The 10,181-nt window shown below is 36.6% G+C and overlaps 2 protein-coding genes across 3 annotated transcripts; both read right to left on the reverse strand.

Moving 5' to 3' along the window:
• Window positions 1-1,114: 1,114 nt before the first annotated feature.
• On the reverse strand, window positions 1,115-5,292 carry LOC110921627 (pentatricopeptide repeat-containing protein At2g20710, mitochondrial-like). Its single transcript, XM_022165972.2, has 2 exons — window positions 4,159-5,292; window positions 1,115-2,427 (listed from the first exon to the last, which is right to left on the reverse strand). The coding sequence occupies exons 1-2, from the start codon at window positions 4,423-4,425 to the stop codon at window positions 1,267-1,269; spliced, it is 1,428 nt and encodes a 475-aa protein (XP_022021664.1). The 5' UTR covers window positions 4,426-5,292; the 3' UTR covers window positions 1,115-1,266.
• A 1,206-nt stretch (window positions 5,293-6,498) lies between these two features.
• LOC110920681 (pentatricopeptide repeat-containing protein At2g20710, mitochondrial-like) lies at window positions 6,499-9,242 on the reverse strand. 2 transcript variants are annotated; one of them, XM_022164871.2, is made up of 2 exons: window positions 8,823-9,242; window positions 6,499-8,176 (listed from the first exon to the last, which is right to left on the reverse strand). In XM_022164871.2, the coding sequence occupies exons 1-2, from the start codon at window positions 9,093-9,095 to the stop codon at window positions 7,013-7,015; spliced, it is 1,437 nt and encodes a 478-aa protein (XP_022020563.1). In that variant the 5' UTR covers window positions 9,096-9,242; the 3' UTR covers window positions 6,499-7,012. The 2 variants fall into 2 exon arrangements, with proteins under 2 accessions (XP_022020563.1, XP_022020564.1); XM_022164872.2 differs by having other exon boundaries at window positions 8,903-9,232.
• Window positions 9,243-10,181: the final 939 nt, after the last annotated feature.

The raw sequence follows: 10,181 nt of genomic DNA on the forward strand, positions 1-10,181 counted from the left end.
TTATGTTAGTTTCTTATTTATTTTTTTAACTCTGTTGCTATAATCTTTTAAATTTTTCGTTGTTGGTTCTAAACCTAAAAAAAACCTTGAATTTGAATTATGTTTTAGCACCCGTAAACTTAGATAGCGATAGCTATAGCCATATCCGAGTCTAGGATTATAACCCACGCTTGATTCAACGCGAACGGCCAAGATTTAAACCACTAACAATCATGAAAGGAGTCGTGTCCTAACTCCTATGTCGGAAAATATATGACAATAAAAGCGAGTTGAAAAAAAGAAGTTGAGTTGAAAAAAAAGAACTTCTCGAAGCTTGTTTGTCAATATTGTTAGTTGAGGTGTTTGGTCTCTATTAAGCAAGTAATTTTCGTCACTGATTTGTTATGATGATTTAGTGCACCGTGTAATATGAGGATTCTACCATATTTGAAAAAAAACAAGAACTATGATCAATAAATAATAGACAGGATTGATTATTAAAGACAAGAACGTTGATATTATTTTCTACAATGTTCCAGAATCATCCTTAACTTCCAACTTTCCAACTTTGACTTCTTTAGATTTAATCTATACCACAATTCATTATACTAAACAATAAATGAATTAGAAAAAAAAAAACATGAAATAAAAAAAAAAATACAAAAATATTAGAAAGGGAGTTTTTGTGAAGAAAAAAAATATATTTCAGTACCTTTAATCTATACCACAAATAATTGTACCATTTACCTTTGCATCAAACTAACACAATACCATATTTCAGTACTCTCAATTATATTTTTTAATCACTTTGTGGTCGTATACTGTTGGGATCGTTTTTGTTTTATAACTTAAATAAATAGTGGTGCTATTGTTTGTCACATTGTCTGATTTTATGTGCAATTCATAGAATGTTAGCTTTGTCGTATTATTACGTTAAAGTACATCACCTAACGGGAATAAAACGTTAACTTATTGGTTTCTAATATGAGGGTTAAAACAAACTTGTCGGGTCAGGTTGTGTAACTGGCCAAAACGTATTCGGATCATAACAGTCGCTTAAAAAAAGAGATCAGATGGGTTCGAACGAATTGAAGTGGATTTTCAAGTTAGTATCTTACTTTAACAACAGGGCTAATGAGTCTGGATGGGAAACTATGGATAAGAATTGGGCTAAAAAACCTGATAAAGAGTCATGGAGACATAACCACGAACACGAGAAACAAAAGCATCGACAAATAATGCCTTGATTAATAAACATCAAACAAATCTAAAACTCAGAACATGTTATCATTTCGTCGGTGATGACTCTGACTCTTCAACTTCATCATCAGAGGATTCCGCATTGGATATCAGTGGAACACGAATCCTACCCTCGAAAACTTTCTCAATCTCTTCTACCATCTCCAAATCACCATTTTCTTCCAAATATTCAACACACGCCGTAAAAACATCGTGATCCAATTTGCAGCCGCGCATATCTTCAGCAGCAACGCACTTTTTCAGCATTTCCACTGCTTTCTCCATCTCATTGTCTTTTGTATACGCAGTCACAAACAAAACCCATGTGCTTGCTGGTGGTTGTTTCCCCATATCTACAAGTCGGTCAACGTATGCTTCGGCTTTGACCAAAAGACCCTTGGTGCAATAAGCTTTAATCAGCATATTAGGAATCCTAAAGTCAAATGATAACTTTTGAGATTCCCATTCGGCCAATAGTTTCTCCACCGCATCAATGTCATCTAATCTCACTAATGCGTCAATCATAGAACTGTAACCGCGGTTGTATACTTTACTCCACGAGGTTTTATACAAATTCCATATACGATAAACATCGTCTTTTTTACCAATAGAAGCATACCTACCAATGAGACTTTCCCATGCAGCCCCTTTCGAGTTTCCCTGTATATAATTCTCCGATTTTTTCAGCATTTCAAAAGCTTTATCCGGCAACCCAGATTTTATATACCCACCAGACGCAATAACATACGCATTCCAATCGATTCCAAGGCTAGAATTGTTTTCCATAGTTTCAAGAACTTTTTCCATTTTTTCAATATCAGAAGCAAGAGCGTATGCACTTAACCGAATGTAGTAAGTTGGTTTATCACAAGAAACACCCGTTTCCAACATTTCTAGATAGATTTTGTCGAGCTTTTCATAATCTCCGATTTTCTTGTATAAATTAAGCATGGAGTTATAACCAAGTGTTGTCATCGTACCCATTTGCTTCATTTTCTCTGCAGTAGCTTCTGCTTTTTCTACTGATTTTGTGGCTGCATAACAATTCAAAAGAGCACCGTAAACTTGGAGAGTCTTGAGATCATCTGGAACGCTATTAAAATACTTCTCGGCTTGTTCTACCCCTTGAGCTTTTGATACCAAATCCAAATGAACCGCAACACCTGGCGCTGTCAGTCCCCCCTTTCTATTAGCCATCCATTCTGACAGCTGTTACGGTTTAAGATCAAGAAAGATAGAAACAATGTTCAGTTCGTCTTTTAAAAATGCCTTTCAGGCTTTCGGCAGCCAAAGCAATATTTTCGTCACAAAAAGTTATAAGAACTATTATGTACAAAAACTCAAAAGACCATAAATTTAAGTACCCATTTTCAGGTTAAAAATTGTGACTTTTTTTTATATTGCAAATGTTATGCTTGAACTATACAGACAGACCGAGACATTCTTGATTCCAGCATTAATATTTATTTTCCGCCTCACAATGCATAACTATTACCAATCTGTTCAGTATATACACTCAACATAATGCCATCTATCACACGATTAAAATTTAGTCCTTTTGACAAAATAAACACACGACAAAAGTCACAAATGGTATAAGATAAACTTTGTCATCTATTCAAAACAAAACTAAAGACAAACTCTCTATGCCTCTACGCAGTTATAACGGTCCAAAATCAAATAGCGGTCAAGGGCCGATATTTGAGATATAGGTTATTGCGATGGGATATCGGTAATTTTATATCATGCAGAATTTATATTCACTATATCTTAAACATAAAGGTCGGTGGCCTTTGCCACCGACCAAAACACCCCCTATTCTTTTAATTATTGACACTTACACCCTTTATTCTTTAAAAAACACCCTACTAATTAAATTGGCATCTAAACCCCTTATTCTTTAAGTAAGTTATATATTCACTTTTTAACTTTTGATAATTGACAGCTTTGACCCTCCAAACTTTTCTACTTATCAACTTGACACCTCATTTTATTTAAACTTCTTTTACGACTTTATACCGCAACGCGCGACACATTATTGTACCTTTTTTTATCTATGTCTAACCACGTTAATCCCTAAATTACATTTATGTCTAAATTAATTTTATGACTTTAAACCACGACTGAGACATACTCTTGTTTTTATCTATGTCTAACGGTGTTAATGACACAGATGTAACATGCGTAACAAAGTCAAAAACGCGTAATCTCACGTGTGGGTACCACACGTTAATGTCATCTTCATACACTGTAACCGCAATGCTTATATAGATTACACTGAGTTAAATCAGATATGTCGAAACACGCGTTTTCATATAATTAAAGAATCACATAACGTGCTGCCAGCTATAAAAAACTAAGGCGTAGCCGCAACGGTTGTGGCCATTGGCAACAATCTAGTATACACATAATATAGAACTTAAAACATGTATAATGTTAATAGTAATATCAAAAGTCAAAGCTCAAAAGTGTCAATACTTGAAACATGATCTAATCGTAAGCCATGAAATCTTCCCCCAAGTCCACATAAACCAAGCATCTAAAATAATGGTCATTATCGGTCGTCAATAGCACCGATAATAGCGGTTCCGGTATTCTGGACCGCTATTTGAAACAAACTATTTTGGAAGGCCCGATAACCGCTTATGACTGCTTAGTTCATAACGGTAACGCCGCTCGTCAAGGTGAGCGAGGGTAAGGCCTCACTCACTGCCACGTCATCGCCAAATCACCACCACCCTCCCTCACTCACTCACTCACTCACTCACTCACATGCATGGTCTCACTCACCAATCACCATTTTCAGTCAAGTTTTTCATCAAATTGTTTTTCATTTTTGCTAGCTATACTAACAGGCAATTTATAGTCCAAACATATACAACATCTGACCTTTTCCAAACATATAAGTCCAATAATCTATACAGACATTTTAACAAATACCTGGAGGGCATGGGTGTAGCGATTGAACTTGCGGAGGCTTTTGATAATGGTAATGATCTGACTGAATACTACCGATTTACCTTCTTTTTCCCACTGCTCGAGTATCGGTATCACGGAAACGTTGGGATCACCGACGGGTGAGATCCTACTGTAAAGATTATCAGGCTGTTTCTTCTTGATGGTGCTAGTTTCTGTTGAGTAAAACAAAGCCCTAGAAATGGAAAGGTAATTGCTTGATTGCTTGTAGGATCGAGCTAACGCCATCATTATCAGTTGCAGATGTTAGCTTGGAAGAGGTGGTGGAGTTAGGGTTTAGGGGATTTGAAAATTTGGGGGGTTTATGTTTTGGAATTAGGGTTTATGAGATCATAATTTACACATTTGGCTTGAACTATTCTGCTTGTTCCCTTTGGCCTTTACTATTTTATTTTATTTTTTCAGAAATGGGTTGGCTATAGGGGTGGTGATTCTTGACACGATCGGGAAATGATGCAAAATTTATAAAGTTTTATATTGTTATATCTAGCATGTTTAGTAAATAGTTTTTACTCGAGTTGACTAATTCATCATGTAATTTACATAACTGGGCCGTGTTCGAAATTGGTTGTAAAACAAGGTTTCCAAGTCCGAGTACTCTCCGAGTAAGCACTCCAAGGTAGGCTGTCGATGCGACTTTATTCAACTTCGCCTATTTACTCGGAATTGATTAAACGCAATCAAACTCGGCCAGAATCGGATCTAGTAGGTTAATTCAAGCCAAGTTTGACTTTAAAAAAATTAAAACAAATTTCTATGCTTATCATATTAAAGAATTAAAGAATAAATATCATTTTCACGTATTTTGTTATAATTATTAGTAAATTTATGTTATTTGACATATATTTAATTTCCGAAAACTAATTTCTTTATTATTTAGCATGTCCGAGTACTCTCCACCTAGTCCGAGTACTCCCAACTCCCCGCTCGACCGATTAGGGAGCGCCTAGCGACTTTTGCAACCATGGTTCATATTGACATGTTTATTATGTTAAATTAAACATGTATTTTTAGCAACCCATTTGATTAAAAGGTTAATGCGTCAACCTGTTTACGTGCTTTTTTCAAACCGTTCATGATTTGTTTAATATGTTTACAACTTGAGAACAACACATCAATTTGTTTGATTAGTTTAGATAAATGAGTCATGTTTAGGTTACAAGATTATACATGTTTTTTTTTTCATTATAAAACACCTATGATGTTAATCAAGTAATGTGATATACTTACGTTGTTAATGAGTGGTCTAATACACCTATAAAACACCCATTTTTTCAAGGAACTGGTTACTAGTAATGGTTTTTATGTTTATATAAGTGTGGATTACATTTTGTGTTTTTGTGAGGTGTTTTCGCCGTTGGATTGACTGTGGTCAGTCGTAGGTTGTTAATATTTGTGGCGAGTATAAATGATTCTCATTAGCTGATTAGTTAAGGTGCGACTTCACTTATTTTTGTATAAACTATAATGGACCAAGATTCTGGGGTAACACACAAGGAATTTCGGTACTTGGCATGGTATAACGCCTCTCACCGCAATGTGGGGCTTAATACTTTGGCATGTGATGTATAATTAGTTATTTATATTATATTTTTCATGTGAGAATTAATATATTGTTTTTTTTTTTTAAAGGGCCAACAAAATTCTATTAATATTGAACTAAGGTAGCGTTCGTTTCATGGAATGGAATGGAATGGAATTAGGAAGTTTTTCTTTGTAAAATTGATCTTGGTTGGGGGAGGGAGGAATTTGAAATCCTTCACTCTAATGAAATTTGTGACTATTTCAACATTCCTTAGAAATCCTTCATTCTAATGAAGGAATGGAATGGAATGTTGAAATAGTCACAAATTTCATTGATTAAAGAAATTCATTGGATTTCAAATTCCTCCCTCCCCAAACCAAGATCAATTTTACAAAGAAAAGTTTCCCAATTCTATTCCATTCCATTCCATGAAACGAACGCTACCTAAGTGTGTAAGTGGTGCATGCCTAATGAGTTGGGGGGAAAATTTCACCCACCTAATCATAATAAGCCATGTTATTTCCCCTCTCATTCTTCCCTCTTACCCAAAAACACAAGGGGTGATTTCCCCAAAACCATTTTTTTTTAAAAGATGATTGGTTGATAAGATGTTGGGCCCCACCACTTACCCCTCTCCTCAAGCTCCCCGCAAGCGGCAACAACTCACCGCAAATCCTTTTCCCGTGCGGCAAATGATTGTTGACGGTGGACTCCCCATGCGGCAAATCCTCTTGCCGATTCCTTTGCCGAGACCACCACGGACACCCTAACAACTTGTTACACCAAAGTACAAGGATACATCACTAAAACTTGACCCATACAAGATAAGTTAAAATTACACCATTGCCCTCACGTGACCGCTTGTGATTTAGCACGGCTTCTTACTCAAATAAAACCAAGATGCTTAACTTGTTCTTTCACGCCAACTAAATTTGCTTCTTCCCGGTTGAAGATCATATCGTTTACGCACTTCCAAATACACCAAACTGAGATTTGTACAATAGAGTAGACTACCTTCTTCCAGATGCGAGACCCCCTAGCGTGTTTGTGAACCTCAAACAGATCCTTAATAGCAAAGACAATAAACCTCGAACATCTACTTCATTGGGCCACAAAATCCCAAACTAATTGAGCAAAATCTGCATCAAATCGAATCCATAGTATGTTCCCCCTCGTTAAAGCCACCATAGTGGGGAGTATATCCAAAAGCAGCCCCCACAACAGGAGAAACAAAAGCATTGACAAATAAGGCCTTATTAAACAACTAACAAATCTAAAATTCAGAAGCTGTTATCATTTCATCAGCGATGACTCTGACTCTTCGACTTCATCATCATTAGATTCTGCAAAAGATACCAGTGGAACACGAATCTTATCCTTGAAAACTTTCTCAATCTCTTCTACCATCTTCAAATCACCATTTTCTTTTAAATATTCGACACATGCCGTGAAAACATCTTGATCCAATTTGCAGCCGTGCATATCTTCAGCAGCAACACACTTCTTCAACATTTCCACTGCTTTCTCCATCTCCTTGTCTTTCGTATACGCAGTCACAAACAAAACCCACGTGCTTGCTGGTGGTTGTTTCCCCATACCTACAAGTCGGTCAACATATGCTTCGGCTTTGACCAAAAGACCCTTGGTGCAATAAGCTTTAATCAACATATTAGGAATCCTAAAGTCAAACGATAACTTTTGAGATTCCCATTCAGCCAATACTTTCTCTGCCCCGTCAATGTCGTCTAATCTCACTAATGCCCTGACGATAGAAGTATAACCACGATTGTATACTTTACTCCATGAGGTTTTATACAAATTCCATATACGGTAAACATCGTCTTTTTTACCAATAGAAGCATAGGTACTAATGAGATTTTCCCAAGCTGCCCCTTTCGAGTTTCCATGTATACATTCCTCTGATTTTTTCAGCGTTTCAAAAGCTTTATCCGGCAACCCAGATTTAATATACCCACCAGATGCAATAACATAAGCATTCCAATCAATTCCAAGGTTAGAATTGCTTTCCATATTTTTAAGAACTTTTTCCATTTTTTCAATATCGGAAGTAAGAGCGTATGCACTTAACCGAATGTAGTAAGTTGGTTTATCACAAGAAACACCCATTTTCAACATTTCTTGATGGATTTTGTCAAGCTTTTCGTAATCGCCGATTTTCTTATATAAATTAAGCATGGAGTTGTAAGAAAGCGTTGTCATCATACCCGATTGCTTCATTTTCTCTGCAGTAGCTTCGGCTTTTTCTACTGATTTTGTGGCTGCATAACAATTCAAAAGAGCACTGTAAACTTGGAGCTTCTTGACATCTTCTGGAAGGCTGTTGAAATATTGCTCTGCTTGTTCTACCCCTTGAGCTTTTGACAACAAATCCAGATGAATTGCAGCACTTGGCGCTGTTAGTTTGCTTCCTTTTCTATTAGCCATCCATTCTGACAACTGTTACAGTTTATGATCAAGCCAATATTTTTGTCACAAAAGATTTAATCAAAACAACTGTTTTGTACAAAAACTCAAAGACTCCCCCCCCCCCCCCCCCTGATTTAAGTACCCACTTTCAGGGTAAAGAAAATTGTGATTCTTTTCATTAAAAATCTTTGTCCCCTCATAATGCATTACTATTAGCAATCAATTCAGCAGAGGAGGAGCTTAGAGGAGGCCGGACCGGGCCTTGGCCCGTGCGGTTTTTTCGCTCAGTAGTGTTAAATTTCAGGTTTTCGAGAATTTTTTTAAATGTGTATTGGTTCGGCCCAGGCTGATTTTATCTCCAAAAAGCATCGGCCCATGCTGAGTTTTAGGTTAAGATCCGCCACTGCAATTCAGTATATATACTCAACATATTGTGCTCTATCCGAACCGAAAGACAAACTCTCAATGCCTCTTGTAAGATAAGAAATCAAGATACAATACACAATTATCATTTTTCTAGCTATATCAACTAAAAGGAGAGCCATAAATGATTTAACTTTTATCTTTTTACTGTCATAAATTACCATACATAATCAAGATTTGAGCTTTTGGGAGTAAAATGACAACCACAAAGCTTGAATGATTCAATAATCTACAGACGCATTTTAACAAATACCTGGAGGGCGTGGGTGAAGCGATTAAACTTGCGGAGGGTTTTGATAATGAGGAAAAGCTGAGTGTATATGACGGTTTTACCTTCTTTCTCCCACTGATCGAGTATCGGTATCACAGAAACGTTTGGATCCCCGACGGGTGAAATTCTCCTGTACAGATTGTCATCATTTCTCTTAAAGTTTTGTTGTATGTTTGTTTCTGTTGAGTATAACAAAGCCCTACAAATGGAGTTTGATTGCTTATAGGATCGAACTAACGCCATCATTATCATCATCGGTCATAGAGACTAGACTGAAAGAATTTGAAAATTTGGGGATTTAGGTTGATTCAGAGGTATTGGAAATTAGGGTTTCGGCCTTCGGGCAGTATCACATTTCGCCTTTCAAACTTGTTCTCATTCTTTTTTTTTTTTTTTAGAAATGGGTTAATGACATTAGGTTAGGGTGGAGGGTATAGTCAAACACCTTAAAGTGTTTGAGTGAAATCATAGCCAATAATATTATGTCATGTCAACTCACCATTTTATACTCAATCAATAGGTATAGTCAAACACCCATTAATTAAAAAAAAAAACAAAAAAAAATGATTGGTCCCTCCTCTCTCTCTCCTCTCTCCTTTTCTCTCAAACAAATCGGTGACTACACACCAAATTCCACATTCTCTCTCCAACTCAAACACCTAACTTAATCAAGTGGGGGTGGTCACCGATCGGTGACTCCACTCAAACACCCTTATACCCTCCACCTTTATGGGTCATCGATATGTTTGACTCGTTTAGACAGAGTAACAATTTTAAATTTGTTCGGATTAGAATTGTGTATTTGACGCGGATATATACATGGGTAATGGTCTCGTTCAATGATACAACACATTAATGTAAAATCTATTACACAGTCTACTCCACGCGATTGACACTGCCAGTATGTGTTGTTAGAGATCAAACGGCGCAACAGAACCAACACACACACATAAACGATATAAACACGCATAACAGGAAATAATAAACGATACATGACACAAGATATTTTACGTGGTTGTGTTCTAGTGAGGGACCTACGTCCACGGACTGGACTGCAACTAGTGTTTACTTATTAAACTCAAAGGCCAAAGATTACAATTACATGACTGAATATATACATATATATAGGGAAAGGTTAACATACAAAAAGGCTTATCGTACAAAATGTACGCGACGCGCGTAACCCTTGGATCAGGCCAAAAATCACGCATGGATCAGTTAATCACGCATGGGAGCCAGTTAATCACGCATGGGAGCAATTAATCACGCATGGGATCAATTTTTTTGACCTAATCACGCATGGGAGCTTAATTACGCAAGTTATGTTGATAAAAAAAAGTG

Source organism: Helianthus annuus, chromosome 17 (assembly GCF_002127325.2).
Source record: "Helianthus annuus cultivar XRQ/B chromosome 17, HanXRQr2.0-SUNRISE, whole genome shotgun sequence".
In the NCBI taxonomy this organism is placed as follows: Eukaryota; Viridiplantae; Streptophyta; class Magnoliopsida; order Asterales; family Asteraceae; genus Helianthus; species Helianthus annuus.